The sequence below is a fragment of the Hyaena hyaena genome, unplaced genomic scaffold (genome assembly GCF_003009895.1).
Source record: "Hyaena hyaena isolate Hyena2069 unplaced genomic scaffold, ASM300989v1 scaffold_491, whole genome shotgun sequence".
Classification (NCBI taxonomy): Eukaryota; Metazoa; Chordata; class Mammalia; order Carnivora; family Hyaenidae; genus Hyaena; species Hyaena hyaena.
The window spans coordinates 720,422-746,248 of record NW_024081114.1 but is presented as its reverse complement, the minus strand read 5'-3'; the positions used below and the strand labels follow the sequence as shown (position 1 = coordinate 746,248).

At 35.6% G+C, this 25,827-nt stretch overlaps 1 protein-coding gene across 1 annotated transcript in view; it reads right to left on the bottom strand.

Annotated features, from left to right (window-relative positions):
• Nucleotides 1-25,827, bottom strand: part of TMEM135 (transmembrane protein 135) — a 239,311-nt gene that overhangs the window by 26,327 nt on the left and 187,157 nt on the right. Inside the window, exon 7 of the mRNA XM_039254345.1 lies at nucleotides 3,098-3,139. Within this exon, the coding sequence (XP_039110276.1) occupies nucleotides 3,098-3,139 (42 nt within the window). The remainder of the gene's footprint in view (nucleotides 1-3,097; nucleotides 3,140-25,827) is intronic.

Below are 25,827 nucleotides of genomic sequence, written 5' to 3'. Positions count from 1 at the left end.
ACCTTAGGGGAAACGCTCTCCATTTTTCATCATTGAGTGAAATGTTAGCTGTGGGCTTTTCATATATGGTCTTTATTATGTTGAGGTGTTCCCTCTAATCCTACTTTGTTGAGGGTTTTTTTTTTATTATCATGAATGCATGTTCTATTTTAGAAAATGCTTTTTCTGCATCTATTGAAAGGATTGTTTTATCCTTTCTTTTACTGATGTGATGAATCACAATGAACCACTCTTGAATCCCAGGAATAAATCTCACTCTATTGTGGTACATGACTTTTAAAGTATCATTGGTTTTGGTTTGCTAATATTTAGTTGAGAATATGTGCATCTACGTTCAACAGAGATATTGGCATGTAGTTCTCTTTTTTTGTAGTGTCTTTATCTAGTTTTGGTATGAGAGAAATGCTGGCTTCACAGAATGAAGTAAGAAGTTTTCTTTCCTCTTCTATTTTTTGGAATAGTTTGAGAAGAATAGGTATTAACTCTTCTTTAAATGTTTGGTAGAATCTACCTGTGAAGCCATCTACTCCTGGACTTCTGTTTGCTGGGAGTTTTTTGATCACTGATTCAATTTCATGAATTTCAATTCATAACTGGTCTGTTCAAATGTTCTATTTCTTCTTGATTCAATTTTGGGAGCTTATATGTTTCTAGGAATTTGTCCATTTCTTCTGGGTTGTCCAATTTGTTGGCATATAATTTTTCATAATATTCTCTTATAATCTTTTGTATTTCTGTGGCATTTATTATTTTTCCCAGTTCTAATTTTGAGTCCTCTCTCTCTCTCTCTCTCTCTCTCTATGAATCTAGCTAAAGGTTTATCAATTTGGAGGGAAGAGGGGGAATCTCTGTGTTTACTGAATCAGGATCTTTGTTTCCCTCCCAAGATTTGGGAAGTTTTCAGCTATTATTACTTCGAATACATTTTCTGCCTCCCTTTCTCTCTTCTCCTTATAAGATCCCTATAATGTGAATACTATTATTCTTGATGGAGTCAATGAATTTTTTACGTCTATTCTCATTATGCAGTATTTATTTGTCTCTCACCTTGCTTTCACCTTGTCTCACTGTCTCTCAGTTGCTTTCCATTACTCTATCCTACAGGTCACTTATAGGCTCCTCTACTTCCAATAGCCTACTATTAATTTCATCTGTTATGTTTTTAATTTCACTTATTGAGTTCTTCATCTCTGATATGTTACTTTTTAGTTCTTTGTCAAGGGTGTCACTGATTTCCTCTACCCTTTTGTGAAGTCCAGTGAGTATCATTATGGTCAATACTTCAAATTTTCTATCAAGCATATTATTTCCATTTTACTTAATCTCCTGCTGTGACTTTGTCCTGTTTCTCATTTGGGACATATTCCTGTTTCCTCACTTTGTCTATCACTCTGTGTTGGTTTCTCTGTTAGGAAAGTCATCTACATCTTCTACTCTTGAAAGTAGTGCCTTTATAAAAAAGAGATTCTGTAGGTCTTCATTTTCTTCTACTGCATGTCTCAACTTGGCCTCTTTTCTTTAATCCTCCACTACCACCCAAAGCCCAGCGCTTTTCATTTCATCTTTCTTCCTTCTTGTTCTTTTTTAAGGTCCCAAATACTGTGGCCAGACTAATCTTTCTGAAAAACTGTCAAGTACCCTGCTCAAAAACCTTTAGTGGTTCCTTACTGTTCATCTTAGCAAATTCAAATCTGTCTTCTTTTTGTTGTTGTTCAGGTCTTCCATCATGTGGTCTTTCTTGATCCATCATTAAAGAAAATCCTATAATCCCCAATATAAACTTTTCATGCCAATTAATTTTCCCACTCTTACTTCACATTTCATATTTATAATTTTCATGCTTTTGCTAACACTATTCCCTTTCACCCAGAAGGCTCTTCCTTTCCCTTCTAAGTTCTCTAAAACTACCCTTCAAGTAAACTGTAAGGCTTATCCCCATAAAAGTACTAATATGATATGGGGAGCCTGGGTGGCTCAGTCGGCTAAACATCCAACTTTAGCTCAGGTCATGATCTCGTGGTTCGTGGGTTCAAGCTGTGCTAACAGCTCAGAGACCGGAGCCTGCTTCAGATTCCTCCACTCAATTCTCTGCCTCTGTCTCTCTCAAAAATACACATTTAAAAAAATTTTTAAGAATAATAATACAATAATAGCCAACATTTCTTGAGCACTATGTGCCATGCACAGTTCTAAACACTTTTCATACATTAACTCATTTGATCTTCAAAATAATCTTATAAGACAGTTATATGAAATCTTCTAGTATTGAAATCCACTCTGTTTTTTTTTCCTTCCTATACTTACAATGAATACTACACTACTAATCTTTACTAAGCATCTACTATATCTACTTAGGAGAATAAAATTGGAAACATTTATGACACAAAATAGAAGAGCAGTAGGTTTCAAGTATGTATATAAGTCACTGTGTGAACATTAAATTAGTCAAGCATTCGTAAGCCTCAATTTCTTCTTCATGTCATGTGGGCATAAAAATACCCATCTCACAGAGCTGTTGTGAAAATTTTCTAATTAATGTGAAAATGCTTGGTTAACTATAATGTACAATATATAATATGCAATGCTGGTGCTAACCAATGTTTCCACAGTATTTATCATCTGCTAATAACTATGGAAAGAAATGATGGGCTACAGGGTGAAAAGTAGATTCTAGTGACTCTAGTGAAGCTAATAATCCAAAATGTGTCTGACGTGACCCCTGCCCTAATGAAGCCCATACTGTGGTACTACAGAATTCAGTATTTAATTTTTCAATAATTGTTCATGTGTAGATTGGTCTTGCCAAAGCTCCTTGAAGAAAGTTCTTGTAATTCTTTTCTAACACCCAATGATATGAGGTACACAATAGGCCCCAAAAGTATTTGGTGATTGACTGATTTTTAGGGGAAAAGAAATCTAATAAACTACTCTTTTAACGTAATACCACAAAAGTGATTTTGTGACTTCTACAATTACTTTCAGCTGGAAAACTGAGTGGATAAATATCTCTTACAATATGTGTAATGGAATTACTTTTTGAAAAAGTTAACTTGCAAATTCTTTCTTAACATAAAGTTAAATAAAATACATTACTTACCTAAGGGCAGAAAATGTAAATCCTTTCAACCCATCTTTGCACCTAGAACAATAAAAAATTTTATGATAAAACAACATGTTTTCAGATATAAAGTAGTATATTAAATAGCTATTATAACTTTTTCTGGAATAGATTCTTTTTAAAAGGTGAAACTCCTTTAGGACGGTGATCTGAACAGTATAAATGCAAAAACAACGAAGCAAGCCATCTTACACAGGATGATTAAAATGTCCTATGCCAAATTAACATAATTTAAGGCTCAACTCTCATATTTGCAGGTGAAAGAGAGATTTAAATGTATCTTCTAAGGGCTCCATGTGGACTTCATTTTTGAAGGCTGGAGTGGAGTGTTCTTCACTTTACACAATCCCCGGGGGAGCAATTAGTTGAGAAGAAAAGGCCATATACACCTGCTGGGTATTATGAATAGGTCAATTCTAGGTCCTGACTTCTCCCTACTTCATAATTCAGAATGCAGAGCCATGTAGAGTTGGCAGGCACATAAAGGCTTCAGGTTTAGTTCAACGATTTCAACTTCCGAGTGAGCCCATTTGGAACGGATAACATATCATGGGGAAGAGAGTGGGGCTAAGGGGAGGGCATAGTGCAGGAGTACTTACTATTGCTGGGCACTGTTTTGGGCCCTTGATATGTGTTGTTTCATTTAATTATATCACCTCTACAAATAGGTATTTCTCTAATCCATAGCTGGAGAGAGCCCCCACCCCTGCCCCCAAATGCAGCAACTTCCAAGAGGTCACAAAATAAAGAGTAGAATTTAGGAAAAAATTTAAAAAGTTCATCTGAATTAAAAAGCTATGGTTTTCTCTTATACCTCCTGAAACAGTGTATTCCTTTTAATTGGGGGAAGATTCAAACTACATGACAATTAAGAAAAAGTGATTCTTAGATCTGCAAAAAAAAAAAAATTTAAACAAGGTTTTAAAACAGGAAAATTACTATACTAGTATTAATGGCCTGCTTTATAAGTATGATCAAGTTACGAAAGAATTATTGGGTATCTAGTATCAAAATCCCTTGGAGAAACTACAGAGATTGGTGACACAATGATGCTCTAATATATGTTAATTTTCGACACTGGATATTCCTGGATAAAATGTACAGCCTCAAATCTAACTGGGCAACTCTCACAGTATGCCTTTTATGTGAAAGATCACAAAGGAAATGCACCAAATATAAGAAGTCTATCTTAACAAGTTTAGATATATACATTTTTACTGGAGGACACAGAGAATCTCAGAAAAGAATTTAATTTGTGTGCAAAGAGATCTTTTAAAACACTTAAGAATTCATTTTAATTAAGCAACATGATCTACTTTGTGGTCATGTTAGTAGTGAGAAATGTAATCACAGAATTTAGCTAACATACTACATAATTACCCACCCCACAAAGAATGAGGGTAAAGGCAAAATAATTCATATGTTAAGCTAAAAATGTGCATGGGAAATTATAGCATTAAAATTCTTAAACTTATCTTTTTCCATCTGAAGAAAGTGTTTCTCCGTAATTTAAAACCCATAATTGGACAATTTCTAGATAGGTGGGGTGGTGAGGGGGTAGGCTAAGAGTCCATTGACTGGAAAACAGAAAGCAGCAGATTGATTAAAAGATTATATACAAGTGGGAACAAATTTTGGCTTTGGTATGTTATTGTTAAAAGATAGCCATTTATCTTTGTGCAATGCTGAATAGATAAAAGATTCTGACAACTTGGCCTAGTCAGGATTGCATATTTGTGACCTTAAACAATAAATCTAATTGCAGACCAAACATCAAAAAGTAGCTTTCAAAAAAAGGGGAGGGGGGGCATGTACAAATGAATTTGCAATTTCATTATGATGGAAGTTTGGTTCTTTCAGCAAAACCCTGTGGGAAGCACTTCATATTGATAAAGTCTTAGCCCGAATTCAAAAGAGGCTATTCTTCTTTCCATTCATGTGTATAAGGTCTGCTAATGTAATTGAAGGTCAGATGTCTATGTCAAAAGAACAAAAAAGTAATTATTCTCATAAATAGAATCTTTAAATAGTAATATCTCCCTGAATTTTGATACCAAGGGTATTGTCTAAGCGTTAACCTAACTAGGAAACACTATTGTAATTGGAATTAAATGTATAAAGTCTGATACACACATAAAGATTTATACAAAACAGACCCCATTAGAAGAGGCCTCACTATTTAATGGATTTGGTTATTATAATGCAAATCAAATTACATTCTACATTCATGCATTAAAGGCTCTCCTGATTTACTCAACAAATATTAACTGAATGCCTACTATGTTTAAGCGCAAGTTTAAGTTTTAAGGATGTAACAGTAGACAATCAAAATCTCTGTTTTCATACAGCTGACACTCTATGTCTGGGAAAGGTACGACAAAACAAGTAAATATGTCATGTGGTGATAACTGCTATGGCAAAAAATAAAGCAGGATAAGAGGAGAAACAGACGGAGTCAGGCCTTATTATTTTACATAGTGTAATCCAGAAAGGCCTCTTCAAGAAAGTGAAATTTGATCAGAAGCCTTATAGAATCGAGGGAAGAGCATTTGTTTAAAGGAAAAGCAAGTACAAAGTCCCTGATGAGGAGTTTGCAAGACATGTAAAAACAGCAAAGTAGATTACTGTAGCCAGAGCAGAACAGTGGTAGGAAAGGAGGTCCCAGTAACAGTGGTGGAGAGAAGGAGTGGTCCATGATTCTTGTAGGGGCCCTCTAGGCACCTTTTACTTTGGATGGTTCTCAGGAGAAGAGTGACAAAGATCCATCTTAGATTTTAAGATTATCTTTGGCTGCTGGTTGTAAAACAAACTATAGGAAGACAAAGTTAATAGCAAAGAGATTAATTAGGAGGGTAAAGATGATTGCGGCTTGACTAGATCATGAAGTGGTAGAGGTAAAGAAAAGTGAGAAGATTCTGAATGTATTTCAAAAGCACATTTAGTGGAATTTCTTGAAGGATTGAATGTGGAGTACAAGAGAAAGAGGAAATTTACTAATTATTAAAATATTTTTGGTTTGAGCAAATAGAAGGATAAAATATCCATTTACTGAAGTGAAAAAGACTATGGAAGGAACAGGTTTGAGGAGAAAATTTAAAGTTTTATTTTGGACATGATAAGTTTGAGATTCAGGTTATCTATAAATGGAAATGTTAATGAAGCAAGCAGCTGCTTTACAGGTTTGGGTACAAGGAAGAAGTCCGATTCATTTATCAGTAGAACTTAAAACCACAGAGTTTTAATACAATTATTAGATTAGGTTAGATTAGATTAATTAGATAAAATTATCTAGGAAATAAGTGCCAATAGAAAAGATATCCAAGGACTGAGAATATTTTATTCCTCCATGTTTCATAGTGCAGAAAATCTCTTCTAAATGGGGAGGGGGGGGCACAAAGTCCTTTCTCTTTTTAATAAAATCATTCTCTAACATAAAATCTTGTTTTCATTTTTGAGTGTGCATAAAAATATAAGGCATATAGACTTATCTATTAGAATTAATCTATGTAAATGACATAAATAACTATTATGACTTCAATGTAGTTACTGAATGCCTACATTTGTGAGGCTATATACAAGGTTCAGGAAAGAGAAGAAGGAAAAAACTGCAGCATTTTATCAAACAAATAGCTGACACACAACTAATTATAGAGGTTCAGGCTAAAACTACATAGTGTATGAGAAAGTATAAAGTTTATTGCTATTAGAATATACTTGGTCAAATGCCAATGTGAGGGGGAACTCACAAATACAATTTTTTTCAATTATAAGTGTAAATGATAGTTTAAAAAAAAACAATTTTGCCCACAAAGATTCTTTGTGTCATGCTTAATTTCCGTGAAATTACTTCCAGGAGATACTTTTAGCTTCATTACCACATTACGCCAGCAGATGTCACTAGTAAACCATTTTTGGAAGAATGTAAAACAGAAAAGATTCCCCTGTGAACCTTGGCAGGAATAAGTTCCACATCAGTAAGTATTACAAAACAATAAGCATATATTTAGTAATAATGTTAGTAGCAGCCAGTACTCTCAAGACAAATTCAGGGGGTTTTTGTATGTTTTTTTTAAAGTGTCTTTATTCTCAATATTGGTGAGATAGTCTATATTACTAGTGATTTAGAAAAATAGTTTAATTTACAACATCAATATTTGAATACTTAGAAAAAGATTAAATGGTGCAAAAGTTATTCGTCTCTATTTCACTGACACAGTGGCAGAGAATGTAAACTCAAAGTAGTCTACTTCACTAATTAATACTGCTATAAAAGTTTTGCTAGAAGGCCTATAGTTACTAAAATAGATGGTTTAGATTAAAATTTTTTGAAACTATGTTCCCAGTGAAAATGGACAATTGGGTGACTACAATGATTTTAAAGAACTCATTAAGTATCAATTGCAGAGTTCTTTTGTCCATTTTTAATCACTGAATTGGTTAGAAGGAAACTCAAATATTGCTTAAATACTACATCATCTATCTTTATTGGCTCAAAAGTCATTAACTTGTTGAGTAGACACTGTACTGCTGATATTTTTCTTTTTAATGTTTACTTATTTTTCAGAGACAGAGAAATAGTGTGTGTGAGTGTATGAGCAGATGACAAGCAGAGAGAGAGGAAGACAGGGTGTGAGCATGAGTACAAGCAGGTGAGGGGCAGAGACAGAGGAAGACAGAGGATTCCAAGCGGGCTCCCCGTTGACAGCAGCAACCCCAACGTGGGGCTCCAAACCACGAATCGTGAGATCCACAAACCATGAGATCCACGAACCGTGAGATCATGACCTGAGCTGAAGTCGTACGCTTATAACTGACTGAGCCACCCAGGTGCCCCTGTACTGCTGATCTCTTGAAGAAGGTACCTACAGATAAATTATACCATCTCTGACCATTAAAAAAAAAAGGTATTTGCAAAGTTATGTGTATGTTTGTCATATAAATAAAAATAACCTTGAATAAAAGTTATGACACAATTTCTTTCACCAGTAGTGCTAACAGCTTAATTACTCTACTGCACTTCTTGAGTTCAGCTTCAAATTTTAGTCCAGGCTTTTTCTTCATCTATCTCCTTAAATTATTATTCAATTTGACAAAAGTAGCATATGCAATACTATAATTAAAGATGCTAGAAGACTGGAAAAAATAAATAAAGACAAATTAGATTTAAAATAGTTGAGTATATTGGTAATTCTTAAAATATTCTATGTTGATTATATCATAATCATGTAAGTCAGTCAGAATAAAAACCAAGGTGCATTAGTTTATGTGAATAAAATTATTTAAAACGGAAAATGCTTAGGGGTGCCTGAGTGGCTCAGTCAGCTGAGCATTCAACTTTGGCTCAGGTTACTATCTTGCGGTTCCTGAGTTCAAGGCCCACATGGGGCTCTCCACTCTTATTAGCACAGAGTCAGCTTGGGATCTTCTTTCTCTCTATGCCCCTTCCCCACTCATGCTGTGTCTCTCTGTCTCTTCCAAAAATAAATAAACATTAAAAAAACAGAAAATGCTTAAAGTTCAGTCATACTGAAGGTATAAAAAGAATGACATATGAAGTTAATTATATATAATAGTTACAGACAATAGCTGAATCTTCAACATTTTGATTTGCCAAATTATCTAATTATTACTGGTATTAAAAACAAAAATATATTTTGGTTTGACTACAACTGTAAAGTTTAATTTGAAAGTTAAAAAGGAACCAGAATGCCTATTTAAAAGCCTCAAATTTGTGACCCACTATTATATTTATGATAAAGAAAACTCATGCAATTTTATATAGTTCATTTTTAATGACAGAAAAAGTAGCAAGATTTTACTGGAATGTTTTAGTACAGTGTTGGAAGATCTTAAAATCCTATATTCTAAACCAATACAAGCACAACAAATGACATACTTCTGAACCTAGCTGACATATTATCTAACAAAGTTATAATATACCCGTAAATTGATTAATATAACTTATATTAGAGGCTGAGCAGCTTTGGGATATTCTTATTTCTCTGGCTCCCGTTTCTGACTAGCTATATGCCAAGTCTAACCCATTCGGCTGAATTGGAGAGGACCAACGTATTTGGTGCTTTCTCAGTATTAATGAAAACTAAAATGTTTCCACATGGGATATGCAAGTTCTGGGATTAGGCTGCTCTTGAGGCCATCTGCATCATCTTTGTTGAATTGTATAGCTTCCTTTTAAGTTTTCTTATTTTGTTTTTAAAACATAAAAGAATAAACCACTTTTCCTAATTAATTATCCAAATCCATTTTCAAGTGGAGAAGCTTACCTTAGTACTCAGTTACAATTTAGTAATTGAAACTTGATCAACTATAGGATTTTGACTGACACCTGTTTATCATAACAATTATCAAAAAAAGACTGACACAGAATTAATTCCAGCCTTTTATTTTTGTTTAAAAAAAAAAAAAAAGCAACCTTCACCATCCTAATCACATAGCATGCTCCAATAGGTTAAATCTATCATTTCAATTTACTACTCAGAACTTAAGGTGTCGATTAAAATACATGACATTGCTTACATACACAGAACAGGGTTTTCCTCTTAGGTCTAATATTACTTGAATAACAGAGAGTTCAGTTTCAGCCTGTATATGGCACTTTACATATGGAAACAAAATAACTTTTATCATGTTCCTATCTTAAGGATATCATACAAAAATCTTAAATTGGAATACCAACAAATTAAGAAATTTGAGGAAGATTATTGTTTGCTTCCTGAACACATTATATATCTTCAAAATAATTTTTAACTGGATTTCTTTAAATATAAGTGAAGTCTCCCAGTGCTTTAAAAATATTATTTTTGATTCTGGTAAATACTTTACAGTATTTATTTCCTATGGAATAGAACACAGGTGCTCAGCTTTGTTCTCAAGAACCTGAGGAAGGCTGCTGAAACAGACAGCAGTTAATGGTAATCAAGTGTCATTTTAAGTCCCCAGATGATTACTGTGCACTTTTTGTCCAGTGCATCCTAAGTATTAACTGGAAACATTAGGATACAAATTTAGAGTAACAACTCCAATAGAATTGTTGTTCTCCTTAAACTTGCAGAGGCTAGAACTGTTTTTGCTTTAAAATCCCGACTAAGGAAGGTCAGACTCCAAACTGTCTTTAATTGCTAAAGAACCAAGAATCCCCTTCTAAATGTTTCTAAAAGAAATGTTAATTAGGAGGAATTTCCCTCTCAAAATGAACTAGAAATAGCAACACTGGTCCAACTTTAAAATCCTTGTAGAAGCAGTAGGTTTTAGTTGCCCCGGACCTAACCTGAAAGGCCTGTTTGCAGTTGCTGAGGAAATGGCATGTGTTTACACCTGACAAATTAACTAGGGGCAAAAACCAAATTTAAGATAAAAAAGGCATTTTATGTACATCCAAGGAAAAACTTAGCAAGTTTCTTAAAGTCAAGACATTGCTATGGCCACAAATTGTTTACATTAAACAGAATTATAACCACAATTCTGAACCAATCTATTTTTTAAAGACCTCAAGACAGGCAAGTATTTTCATTTTTTCCCCTCCTATAATGGTTGTAAAAAGGATTAAAAGAAATGTTTCAATTATATAGAGTCTTTGAATCAACATTAATTTATTTTCAAATGCATGCCTGCTGGTATCTATGTCATTAAAATAATAATGACAATTGGTTTTCATATTGGAACAAAATGAGCAACTATCAGAAGCTGTAACATTAGGCCATGCTTCTTCATAAGTTTATGTGTACTTTACATCAAAGTTCAAATCTATTAAATAAATAAAATATCCAACTACAGTAACGGAGCAAAAAGAACACTTTAGAAGCTTTTAGAAAACTACTATTTTCTGATTAACTGAGCACTACAGAGCATCCTAACTCTAACAGAAAAATATTCATTTCAAATACTGCAGCTTACTGCCTGCATCTCAAAGATTATGAACCTAACTTGTGGTATGTATAATAGAAATTGGGCAAATTAACACGTATTGGAATTTTATTGGTCAAAAGCCACTATTAGAAAAATGGAATATTGGAACTTGAGAGAATTATAGTTTAAAGATTAAGAAACCAAGACACAGAGAGGTTCAGTGATCGGCCTGAAAACAGTTTGTTCCTATACATCCTCACACAACAGTAAAATCATTTTACATCCCAGGCAATCACCTTTCTGCCTGCTGAGGTATCACTTGCTGTGGAGGAGAAACACTACAGAGAAGCAGTGCGATCTTGAGTTGTAGAAGAGAAACCATAAATCATCTGAATGAAGGGAGAAAAGCAATCCTCTTCCAACTGGAACCAATTTCCATTTCCTCACTTCCACACGTCTCCCTTGTAAGCCTGACCTGCCTGAGAGTGGACTTTGGTCAGGGCTCCACACTGGCTTCTCTCACGCACTTCCTCGACACAACAGCTATTATTCACTGCAGTCTTCCTGGACCTCCTGGACAATCCTAAGGCCTACCCTTGGTATTAATGTGCCACCTTCGGCAACAGAAATTCTAAAAGCACCTCATCCCAAACATAAACACAAAAAACAGTACTGAGCTGAAGCTCCATTGTGTTTCATATGATACACCTGAAACTGGACTTCCAAAAGACACTGTCCCCTTTTACCTGTCTCTCAGTAGCAAACTCTGCCACATTTCACACTTTCTCACCTCTCCCATTTTGGTCACCCTTGGTCCCTCCATATGCAATGCCCTTTTTAACTACCCTCCTTTGTTGAGAGAATTCCTTACTAAATCTATCAGGATGGCATTTTTTCTCACCATTAGATGTGACTGTTTCTTTCTCAAACTACCTTTGTTCTTTGTATATGTTTGAGCAGTTTTTATTTAAATCTGACTAATATGATAGTGATTTCCACGGCTATCTAATCCACTCTGAATGCTGGCAACAATGGCGCCTTCACTTTCCAGGGTACTTGGAGAAGGGGGCACTGGGCCTTGAGGGCCACTAGGCTGTAGGTTATGGAGCTTGCTGGGAAACAGGAGAGCATTTGCTGAGCCAGAACTACCTGAAGCCCATCTTCTGGGTCCCCCAACTCATTCCATCCTGGGTTAGCCCAACACCTACCTGTGGCATTAGGGAAAGGGCTGCTAGGGGCTGGGTGGCAGGGGCCAGGGCCCCTTGGGCAGGATGGTGGCAGCAGGAGGAGTGGTGCTAGTAGCCACAACATAGACCAGACATGGGGCGGGGGGTGCCTGGGATGGCTGACCCAGGGGTGCTGAGGAGGTGGGTGCAGGACTGCCAAGATAAAACGCTGTGATGACAGGACCTCCGGGGCCTGTGCAATCAACTCCAGGATTTCTTATAGCATTTTGTGTAGCCATGTTCCAGAAATCAAAGTCTGCTTCTTTAATAATTAAGTTGGGAAATATTCTGTATTTTGTTGCTATAACATTTAGTGAGTAAAGTATCGAAGAGTATGAGCTCTTATTGGTCATAATGGTCAGGAAAGGCTAAGTCAGTGGTTCTCAAAGTGTGGTCCCTGGAACCTGTCAGCATCAGATAGTAACTTGTTAGAAATGCAAATTCTTGGTCTCCATCCCAAACCTAATGAATTCAGAAACTCTAAGTATGGGGCCCAACAATCTGTAAAACCTATACAACCATGTTTTAAAAGAATCTTCACATGATTCTAATGTATGCTCAAGTTTGACAACCACTGAGCTAGGTTATGTTGCAGTAATAAAATTTCCATGGCTTTCAACAACAAAACTTTTTGTTGTTGTTGCTCATGTTACATGTCAAACAAAGGTTGGCTATGGTTCAACTTATGTGTCATCCTTAGTTCAGACTTTAGGGAAAGGAAGAAGCATCTATTCAGATCTGACTGTCATAGTAGAGGAAAAAGAGAATATAGGACACTATGTTCTGACTCAAAGCTTCTGCTCATAAGTAAACATAAATCCTTTCCACTTGAATTTCATTAGCCAAAGCAAAGCTAAGGTCTTGGCATGATGTCAATAGGATTGGGAAGTATAATGCTTCCCCAGGGAGGAGCAGCAGAGGTTTTTGAAAAATAACATAGTCCACCACATAGTCCAAGTATATTATTGCTCAAGATCAATTGTATTTGTTTATTACACTTAAGGAAATTAAAAGCACAAGTTCCCTTTTCCTCCCAAATCCTACCACCATTTAGGTTTTTTCACAATAATTTAATATTTTACTTTAAATAATCTTAAAATCTTTTGGTGCTGGTTTGAGAAATAGGCTTATCTACAAAATATTAATTAGTATTTTACATATATGCATAAACATGTGTGTGTGCTTGTGTATCTGTATACCAGGCTCCATTTTTCTAGTTACTAAAGCAATCAGGAGATTAACATTGTTTGGTTATGTATCCCAAGTGCCTACATCATTGCATAGCACATAAGTCACTCAACAGATATATAGTGAAAGAGAGAAATTTTTATAATCTGTGTAGTAACTGAAAACATCATACGTCATAGTAATTATATTTCTAACTGGGTACCAACTTTCTTGGATTCATTATTTTTAACAGCAATTCTAGAGTTTGGGGTTCTTTTAATATTCAGTTTCTTAAAAAAATGGTATACTTTTAAATCTGCTACCCCAATACTTATTAACAGCTCCCAGTGATTGTCCTTAATATCAGTTTGTATTAGTTTTTTTACACTAACAGTTGGCATGAATTTACATTTAGACATAAATATGCATAAACAAGGGTTTACATAGGAATCTCTAATCTTTTCTTAATGAGGAGCTTTTTTTAATGTAGGCTCCACGCCCAACAAGGGGCTTGCCCTCATGACCCTGAAACCAAGAGTTTCAAGTTCTCTTTTTTCTTTTAAGCTTATTTTAAGAGAAAGATAGAGAGCAAGCAGGGGAGGGGCAGAGAGAGAGAGGGAGACAGAATCCCAAGTAGGTTCTGTGCCATTAGCACAGAGTCTGATGCAGGGCTTAAACTCATGAACGCAAGATCATAAGCTGAGCCGAAGTCAAGAGTTGGATACTTAACTGACTGAGCCACCCAGGCACCCCAAGAGTTGCATGTTCTATCAACTAAGCCAGCCAGGAGTCCCTGAAGACATTTTTTTAAATACCCCAAATGAAACAGAAGTGACTGTAATGTAAAACTATCAAGTGTAAAAGGTAGGACTGAGGATGCTGCTATAAATAGCTTTGTTAATTTACAAGGAATTGTAATTGAGTAAAAAAGGTGAGATCATAAAGTTTGTAGGATGGGACATTATTCACATTCATTCGTCATTCATTCACATATTCACACACACTTCAATATTTCACAAACATTTACTGTGAGTTGACTATGTACCAGGCAGGTTGCCAACTATTGGGAATGACTATTGTCCCTACTGTCCTCAGAAGTTCACAACCCAGCATGGCATATGTATAAGAGAAAAGTGCTACAACATTATAGAAAGTACTTTAATATAAGGTCCTCAGTGTTCTAGGCGCACAAAGGTGGGGTGCCTAACCCTGGCTTGGTCATGGGAGTCTATCCAGAAAAATGACATACCTAAGGTGATACATAAAAAAAGAAGTGGAGGAAGAAAGCAGGGAGAGACAATATATATAAGTTCAAGAAAAGAAAATATTGGGTATTTTGGAAACTGGAGAGGTTTAACGTAACCTGGAGACAAGGAAGCAGAGTGGAGAGAGACCGGCAAAGGCGAGCCCATGTCAAACTAAGTTTGAAGTGTACCTAAAAGGCAAAAGGCACCACGCTCCAGAAGAATGGCATGGTCAGATTTGTGTTTAACAGTGATATTACAAATACAGTTTTCATGACCCACTACTAAATCTCATCTCATTGTTTACTTCTAAACTAATCTCACTTGGTGTTATTTGTTTAAACTTCTTAACATGTCAACTTACAAACAATTCTGTTGAAAGCAACAGGTATTAAAGCCATCTAAAAATTTACATTGTTCTTTAAGATAACAGATTAAACCACACATCAACTTTAAGGCAGACTTTTCAAACTCTTTGATAGATTAACAAATTAGTTTAAAAATAATAACTCCTTTCAAAACCACAACTAAATATAAAGTATGAAAGTTAATGACACTAGAAAATTCCAGGTCATTAATAGTAGCTATTGTAATAAACAAGCCAAGCTCTCTCAGTGCTTTAACCTAATACAGATCTGTTACTTGCCTCTCACTATCCAAGAAGAAATTCATCCAGACTATCTCTACCTCAGAGAGTAACCTCATTTCTGACAACCAAAGTGGAGTTCTAGATATTGCTCTGTGTGTATATGATTAATAAAGTCACATCATTCACTGGGAAACAGGGAAGGATGATGACAACTAAGACTACCAATGAGTCATATCAGATGGAGTTAGACACTTTTGTGTTATTGATACCATATCCAGAGAACCTGGAAGCCATGGTTATTCATTTATACATTCATCCATTTGTTACACAATTATTAAGCAGTGAGGCAGCAAAGTTAAAAGGGAGATCTATAGAATTAGACAAGCAAGTTGTATAAATTCTGTGTCTGTGTAAAATGCAAAAAAATAGCACAAACTTCATTATGACTATTATACTAACTGCTCAATAAATATCACCTATTACTACTACTTCTGTTATTACTACAATAAACTACAAAGATGAATGTGTGGCAGTTACTATCCTTAGCACTAGAACTAAAAAAATGTAATAATCCCTACTCATGTCACGCTCATCAGCTTAAGCATGAACCCTGAGTGAAACAGTGTGCCCCGTACAAACAGCAAGAAGTTAGACAGCATGTGCCAGAATGTTAGCCCCATAATCTAAAAGGTCCAACATTACAGTCCTCCCTCCAAAAATACAAACAGATATAATCATATTGTCACACAATTATTTACAAATCCAGGACAATACATAAAATATAAACTACCAAATGAAAAGCTGATCCAACCTGGAAACGATTTCACAGAGATGTGAATGCATGAACAAATCATGGCATACAAGGGAACACTACTCAGGAATAAAAAAGAACAACCTGTTGACATATTCAATAAAAATAGATGAATCTAAAAAATTGCTGAGAATAAGCTAAACACAAAAGTACAATTCTACTTACGTGAAAATTCTAGGAGAAAAAATCTAATCCACAGTGACAGAAAGAAGACCAGTGTTTCCCTGGCACCAGGGATGGGGATGGGGTAGGAACTAACTGCAAAACTGACTGTACAAGAGAACTTCTAAGAGTAATGGTTAAATTACTTGACCTAATAGGGCTTTAGTTCACTCAAAAGTAAAATCAGACAAGATTACTTCCCATAAGAGCACTGCTGTGAAAATCAAAGGTACATAAGTATGGTGTGAAAGAGAGAAGGTACTCAATACACTGTTAATACCTTAGGGTGTTGGTGGTGGTTTTGGGGAAGAGATGAAGAAGGTGCGGGAAGGTTTGAGCATTATAACACAGCTCTCAGAACATCGGATTAAGTGTTTGGAATGAAAGAGTTATAAAAATCTCAAAACTACTCACTGAACATAGAATTTATAATCCTTTAGCATTATAATTTTAAGACGATAAAATCAGAAAATCAATCTCAGGGAGGGAAAGAAGTGATAAAGACAGAAAAGTTGGAGTGCTAGGGGAGGGGACAGAAGAAAATGGGTTCCTGAAGTCTAAGTCCCTACTATGAGGATCTCGTAAGTTTGATGGCTCTTACCAGCATTACAATCCCACTTCAGTGAATACTTGGGGTGGAGGTGGGGGAGCGTAGAATAAGGGAGGGAAGAAAAAGGGACTGGTTGCAGGGACACCCTGGTATTTTTTGAGAAAATTAAAGCAAGATATGTTTTATTCTCACCCTCCCCCCACCAAGCTTTATTGAAAATATAATGACTTAGAGGTAGAAAACTAAAATAGAAAGGTTTTAATTCACCAGATTATGTGGAAATGCAAAGCTTTTTTTAATATACACATAAAACAGGACAATGAATTTATATGCAGACAGTCATGTTTACCTTAAAAACAAAAACAGGGGCGCCTGGGTGGCTTAGTCGGTTAAGCGTCCGACTTTCGCTTAGGTCATGATCTCGCGGTTCGTGGGTTCGAGCCCTGCGTCGGGCTCTGTGCTGACTGCCAGCTCAGAGCCTGGAGCCTGTTTCAGAGTCTGTATCTCCCTCTCTCTCTGACCCTCCCCTGCTCACGCTGTCTCTCTCTCTCTCTCTCCTAGAAAAAAAAACAAAAACAAAAACAAACCCTATCTGACCAGTGTAAATGAGGAACCATTAGTGCTGCAATAGAGTTTAGTAAACAAACAATAAAGCCATCTGGAAGGTATTTCTGAGATATCAATCATGTGGCATTGATAATTTTTTTTTAAATTCTCGCTCTTCAACTAAACAGTTACAAAGTCTAAAACAGAAATATAGGTTTCTGAGCCTTAGTTTTTCCAAATAGAAATGAAAGAACTGAATTGAAGGGTCCTTCAAATTCCCCAAAACTCAAAAATTCTGGTACAAAATATTATCCATAAATTTTTGTAATTTGCTCAAACCTGATACAGTCCCAACCTGATTCTAGGTTTCAAAGTAAAAACTATAAGTGAATTAATACCAAATTTTTACGAGGTGTATTGGAGCATTAAATTCTGGGGACCACTGAACATATCTTCTAATGTTCTAAGTAGAGAAAAGTATTCTACAATTAACATTCTACCCAAAGTAAAAGAACTTTTAACACAAACTGAATATTCAAATATTCAAAATTATATTTTACTTTCAAGGGCTTATCTATTTCTATATTCGTCTATAATATTTCTGTATGTGGAGATTATCTGAGTACTGCTGAATTAAGTACTGAGCAAATAACCAGAGTATACGGTTTATAGTACCATCTATATTTTCTCTAATCTGACTTTCTGCAACATGCTCTTGCTTTGATCAGCTCTAAAAGGTGAAACATTCATGGGCAACATTTCATAGGAAAATATCTTAGAGTATTTAATGTATACATGATCTAATATTTAGCAAGAAAATATCTTAGAACATTAAACAAACCTCCCTCAGGAAATGTTTAAAAACATATTAAAGAAGATGACAAGATTTATAAACACATATACTTCTAGGATTATATATGTTCTTTTATAAAGATGGCAAAAAAAATTCTAATTACATCTCAATTCCCTCTTTAAATACCATCCCAGCTAATGTCCATTCCTTATAGTTTTATATTTTTCTTCACATATGTAAATTGAAATGCTGCTGAGTCAAAAGCAATAATACTATTTAAAAATGCAAAAAATATTTTCTTTTCAGTGCTACATGATTAGGGGTCCTTGGGGAGCTTGGCAGTAGGGAGAAAATGGGAGGAAAACTTTAAAACTCCAAGCTAACTTGGCTTTTTTCACTATGAGACTCTAACTTGGTGAAAAATGCACTTTGTCTGCCAACAAGTTTGTATGTGTGGGCTATATTTTAGGTTTTCGGTATCCTGCCAAACAAATACTTAATACACAGAGTCATTTTTTTTTCTTAATTTTTGGCAACAGTATATCAAAACTCCACATTCTTAGAGTTAGTCCAGTGCCCTTTCCTAGAACATACAGTCACCTAACAGCAAGTGACTAATAGGCTTTGGTCTTAAGGAGCCTGCAACAGTTGCTAGAACTTAAAGATGGGAATTTACTTTTGACTTCAGGCCATGCCTTGTTCTGCATCACATTTTTGTAGAAAAAAGGGAAAGAAATTCAAGTTTCAGAGGCAAAATTCCAAGAGGCCAAAGAGGCCAGAGAGTCCGGTGAGAGCACAAAAGACAATCAGACAGTAGGATAGAGGAATGGAACAGTCTTGTATTTGGTTTGAAATGAAATTACTCAATGTAATAGTAACACTTCACATATCTTTTTTAAATAGAAAAATTGTAGAAGTCTGAATGTAGAAATAAGAGCTTCTCAAATATTCATTCATGTGAATAAAACAAAAAATGAAGAAGAGATTAAAGGTTATTTGTTCTAGAAATACAACAGATGCCTCTTTTTTCCTTATGGGAAAAAAGATTTCTTTAGAAACCAGTGCACTTACAAATCATATTTTATAAATGTCTTGTCTGACCTTCTTTAACATGAGAACATGGACTTAAAAATATGGTATTTACTTCTCAAGACTTCATTCACTCCTGCCACTAATTCACACTTGAGTCAATATAGCACATTTGCCACAAGACTTCTAACGCACAAAACACCTGGCATATTTGGGCCTTTCTAAAAAACTAAGTCAGAAAGTCAGAAGGTAAGAATGGACTGGTGGAAATGGAGAAAGGTGTGCATGGGATAGAGTACTATGGAGCTAGGAAGCAGGAAAGCATGGACAGAGAGGAGAGCTTTGAGGGATGCAGGCAGAGATTGCTATAAGCCACATTTGTGAAGACACGTCACATAAGTCTGGAGTTAGCCCTGAAAGTTACAGCATAATGCCCAAACTTACAATTACCATTTAGCCTTGCCTACCAGTAAGGGGACTAGCTGGCAGAAGAGCAAGAGCTGGGTCCTAAGGGAATGTGAGCAAGAAAACCAGACATTGAGAGGGTTTCACTTTTAGTATTCAACAGCTTTCAGATCTGAAAGTTCCACTGACATTTTTAGCCTGGGAAAGGGAGGCCTTCTGAATGACTGCTACCACCCCGTCCACCCACTCTAAAGACTGGTCTTGAGATCTGTTTCCCAAAACAGTACAAAATTCATTTCACAAATATCGTATCTGGTATCCTTATTTAAAAACATTCAGATTTCACTTTGTTTCCCAGTGCACTTGAGACCAACCCGATTTACATCATTAGCACAGAACTGGAGTGCCCAGAAGTAAACAGTGCTTACCAAACAGTGGTGGTGGGGATAAAAGGGGAGGGGTGCAGATAAACAATAAGGAGGGACTTGAATAACCTAAAACCAAGTTACTTAACATGCCTGGTCTGCTGTAGTTCCTTTCTCTATAAGGTAGGATGAAAAAAACAAGACTCCCTTAACAAACTGTAGTGAATATGAAATAACAAGAGGTAACATAAAATCATCTCTCAAGGGCAATGCCTATCCTAGCACATGACAGGTATTCAGTCATAAATACCTTAACATCAAAGTATTATATTCCTTTCTCCCTTCTCCTCAGCCCTGTTTCCTACAATATGTGTTGTTGTCCCTCCTCCCTGCTTGGTGTTTGGAACTGTTCTCTGAATCTATGATCTCAGAGATCAAAAATCTACATGCAATTCCCAAGTGATACCTTCCTTTTTGTGAGCAATATTATATAAGAGATCTGTCCTAGTTTTGTTTATAACTATAGTCTGTTAGAAGGACTAAAGACTGTAGGGCCACAAATATCAATGGATGAGAAAAAGAGAAGACCTAAAATGATGAGTATATAGCGAGGAATAAAGGACACTAGTACCCCTGAAGTCAAGTACTGTCAAGAAGAAAGCTAAAAGGAAAATACCTCTAAATAACAACATGGGTAGGCTGTAACAATATTTAACCAGAATTGCCTTTTCCATGTTGATGTTCTGTGAAACCTGAACTTTTAAGAGAAAAACCCCCAAACAGCTGGAATCCTGCTTTGATATACAAAATTAATCACTTCTCACTGAAATTCACTCTCAAAAGCTCTAATCAGGTTTCCACGAGCAACAAAACAAAACATCAATAACACCAGTAAACTAGTTTCCTAATTGTTCAGCAAGAGAAAAAATACAATAGCAAGGAGGAGACAGAATAGAATTCTTTGTTAAATCCACTATCATCCATCCAGTATTTTTGACCATTAAGGTCAGAATTTCGTTCGTAACACTCTTGAAATAAAGATGCAGAAGGTTTTCTCATTCTAATTCAAATCCTAAGATCATTTACTGAAAAATGAAATAATCTAAAATGTGATAGTTGATAGAATGTATATAATGAACAAGTCATATAAATATCTGCATTCAGATCATCTTTAAAAAAAGAGTAGGAAGGGGCGCCTGGGTGGCTCAGTTGGTTGAGCGTCCCACTTCGGCTCAGGTCATGATCTCACAGTTCATGGGTTCGAGCCCTGCATCGAGCTCTGTGCTGACCACTAGCTCAGAGCCTGGAGCCTGCTTCAGATTCTGTGTCTCTTTCTCTCTCTGTTCCTCCTCTGTGCATGCTCTGTCTCTCAAAAATAAATAAATGTAAAAAGGAAATAAAAACAAAGAGTAGGTATACTTAACCTCCCCTGAAAATAAATAAGACTTTACTTAGCTACCTGGCATACCAAAGCACACTGTCTTGTAGGGAAATAAGAATATAGACCATGACATTTAGTTTCATATATTGGTTTTTTAAATGTATATCATGCATACTATTAACTGTTTTCATGAAAACTTTTTACATGTTACCAAAAGCAATTATGAAATCCAACTGTAAATAAAACAAGAAATAAACTTAAACAACTATTTGAAGCTTACTATTATCTTCAGTGGGGGGAAAAACTTGTCCAATGAAATGTTTTTCCTCCAAAATACATTCGTTTTTTTCTTTTTCTATATAATATAATAAAACTCCCACAGCTCCATGTAAAATCAGATACAGCACATCGTCCACTCTTTAAAGGGAGGTAGACAAGACTGCTTCTCTCTTGAGAGAGAGAGAATTAGGAAGGAACTTCCCTCTGATCATTTAGGATTTTTTCAGTTCAATATTCAATCTTTTCCTATATACCTAAATAAATGACCTGAGAATTTTTCATCCACTCCCTTCCCATGTAGGAACAAGAAGCACAATCTAAAAAATACTACTTAAAAAAATACTGCTTAGGGGGCACCTGGCTGGCTCTGTTGGTTAACCATCGGACTTCAGCTCAGGTCATGATCTCATTCATGGCTGTGGGTTCAAGCCCCATGGCCAGCTCTGTGCTGACAGCTCAGAGCCTGCAGCCTGCTTCAGATTCTGTGTCTCCCTCTCTCTCTGCCCTTTCCCGGCTTGCACGCTCTCTCTCAGACTCTCTCAAATACATAAACATTTAAAAAAATAAATAATAAATAAATACTGCTTTTTATTAACCTGCTAACACATATTTTATGTGAATGTCTAATCAGACTTCACTTGTCACTGTATGGAAGACTTTTACTCCAAAGGAAAACTGCAGCAATTATAACTTAACACCCTCTCCAATTTGCTGTTTGTGCTACTCTCAATGAATATGCCATGAGTACCCTCGAATCCCCATTCTCTGGTTTCTCAATCCTTCTCTTCACCTGTTACTTAAATTTTCAGTTTGAAATGTGCTGATAAAATCAGTGTAAAAGACCAGTATGAAGAGATGTGGATACCAAGAATGGTGTCTTGCAGACTGCTGGATACTTAGCCAATATCCATTCTCCCTTTCTAAGTAACAAATCCATGATCTAGTTAGGCATGCCACTATCCAGTTTAAAAGACTGCAATTCCCAGCTTGTATGGCCACATGACTAAACTCTGAATAATGAAATGAGAGCAAAAGTGTTGTGTGGGGCTTTGTTTAAAGAAAGAAGATTTTGACAGAAGTGGTCCCTTCCCCTCCCTCCCCATCTATTCATCTGCCTTCTGGCCTATAAGACAGATAAAATGGCTGGAGTTCCCGCAGCCATCTTAGTGCAGGAAGCAATCTCAAGAATGAAATACATTCACAAGGCTGACGAAACAGGCAGTGGGTCAGGACATAATGACTGTGGAGTTGCCATATCCACGACTGCTTACCTCGGGTCTTCTTTTATGTAAGAAATAAATTTTATGTAAGAAATAAATACGTTTAAGCCACTGTATTTGGGGTTTTTCAGTCTTAAACACTAAATCCTAAGTAATCCATAGGAACTAAAAAACTAAGAAAGAGAATGTAAAAAAAAAAAGTTTTATTTTTCCTGATATTCTTCTTGATATTACACACAGTAGTTCAGCATAATGTTTAATATCATAGACTCTGGATTCAGACAGCTAGGTCCAGGTCTTGGCTCTGCCACTTATCAAAAGGTCAGTTAATCCTCTCTGTACCTTAGTTTATTCATCTGTAAAATGGGATGATGACAATAATGGTACCTACCCTCACAGGATTGTTTTGAGTATTAATTAATACATGTAAAATACTTAAATAATACTTAGCACAATATAACTATTATATGTATGTTAGCTATCATGATTACCTGATACTTTTAATAACAATACACAGCCTTCATTATAAACTTATATTTCAATACTAAATGGATTTAAGGAAAATGTTCAACATAAGGAACTTTTCTCTAACATATACAGAGTCCAACACTGGAATATGGGTGCAGCCAAATATATCTGTTTAATAAGAGAAAACTTATTCTACAGGAAACCTTAGAAAATATTTCCAAGAAAGGGTAATGACATCATTCAATAAGAAAACAATTTTTTATTTAGTTTTACCACTTAGTAAGTTAAATAAATCATTAAACAGAAAGCAACTTTTATACCATTTTGATAATTTATAAGCATGATCATATGATGATTAACTCAAAGGACATAAAACTTGGAGCCACGTTCTTTAGACAGCATGAGACATTGAGGAAAACTTAAATACACCATGTGTATAATCAGTTAATCACATTCACAGATAGAAGTCTATATAGTCCTTAGCCAGTAAGTGTTTCATTTAACTTATAAATTTTGCACTGATTTCACCCATAGTTTATTTCTCTTACCCATCCTAATACTATTGGCCTCATCTCATTAATCTTGAGATGATTAAAGTCCACCTGTAGTATGTATACTCCATTCCAAACACCAAGACACATGAAAACCGAAAGGGATATGGACATAATATCAGTGTTTCAATCAACTTTTACAACTCAGTATATAGCCTTTTACTGAGTACATGCTACTTTGTGTGTTGTCCTACAATCTTAACTCCATTTTGAAAAGGTTATTTGTGTGTATGCATGTTTTTTTTTTTTGCCTTTGTCTCCAGTGAAAATTAGCTGTTCCTAAAAGATATATATGTCCTGCAGCCATGTCAAATGAAGGCTATATGTTTACTAATCACATTCTTCCTTGCTCCCTATTTCTAGCTTTATACCATTTATCTCCAATTCTTTAGTAAAGATCCTGATCATTTGAGGCTCATGCCATTCAGTCATACCACCCCCTTTGTTTCCTCATCACTATTGTATCTACTAATCTCTTGTCATTCTCCTTTATTCATCAAAGGCTTTGGAACTTAACTCACAGTCTTTCTCTCAATTCCAAATCCTTCCATTATTCTGGGTGACTTCCATATATTCACATGTGTGATCCATGTAGTACTCTGGACTTCTCAACTCCAGACAGTAACTCTACTTCAGTTCAGCCATCTATTTCCACATTTATTACCATAATCTTGTCATCCTAAGTGCTCTTGAATCATTTATTCAAAAGCAGTCCATTTTATAACCACTTTCTCCTTTATTTCTAATTCTCTTGATGAACTACTCACACCACGAAGGTTCTCTGATCTCTTAACAGACTTCTAATTCATTAGTTTCATATTTCTTCCCCATCTATCAGTGCCTTCTTTCTTCATTATCCTCCTAATCCAGTTTAAATTCCATGATCCTAGAAAACATTCTATTACTCTAAACGCTTTTCCTATTCAGTCCTTGCATGGCCCCCATTGGCAAAACTGCAACTATTGTGAAACTAACTACTTTCTCCATGACTATAATGAAGCTAGTGTGTGCTGCTAAGGAAAACTGCACAGCAAAATATAATTGCAATGCTCAGATGAATCCTGAACATGGCCCAGCAATCCTATCCTTTTCCTCTGATTTTTACAAAACAAATATGTCAAACCCTCTTAATTCTGCACGGGCCTTTGACGCTCTATCCTTAGTTTCATCAAAGACCCTACCTTCTACTTTACTGAGAAACATAGAAGTTAACAGACATGACTTTTCAATGAAAAGTCGAGGATATTCATGCCTGACACTTCTTTTCTTCCCTGACACATTTTCTCTTTCTTCCCTCCTACTACATTAGATAGTAGTTAAAGCTGTGAAACATGGGATAAGCTGTTTGTAATGAGAATATAGAGAGGGATAAGAAGAGAGCCTAGAATCAATCTCTGAAGAACTCTAAGACTTGATGAGTGAAATCATATGGCATTTGTCTTTCTCTGACTGACTTATTTCACTTAGCATTGTACTCTCCAGATCCAACTATGGTTTTGCAAATGACAAGATTTCATTATTTTTATGGCTGAGCATTATTCCATTTTATATATACACCATATCTTCTTTATCCATTCATCTATCAATGGACACTTGGGCTGCTTCATATTTACTTTGTCTACTGTAAATAATGCTTCAATAAACACAAGGATGGACCTATCTTTAAAAAAAAAAAAAAGATTTGATGGCTGACTAGAGGAGAATGAAGCTTCAAATCAAGGTATGAATTTTGTGCTGAAAGTAAGTCAGCTACATTTTGGGTTTGTGTATGTATTCAAACACTTCAGCTATATTTTGTGTATATGTGTGTATATATGCATTCATACACACATATACATATATTTATACCAGAAACTGGTTTTAAAGGCAAATATGACTCTAGTGTTTTCCAACAATATTAAACGTTAGTCCTTTGACAGATGAAATTTGGAAATGTTATTATTACTGAGTTTCAAAGAAATCTTTTCCCCTGTGGAAATGAAATAATCTTGACAGAATTTTACTAGCCAAAGGTGGTGGAGAGAAACATGAAATTATTACCCTTTGTAGACATAAAA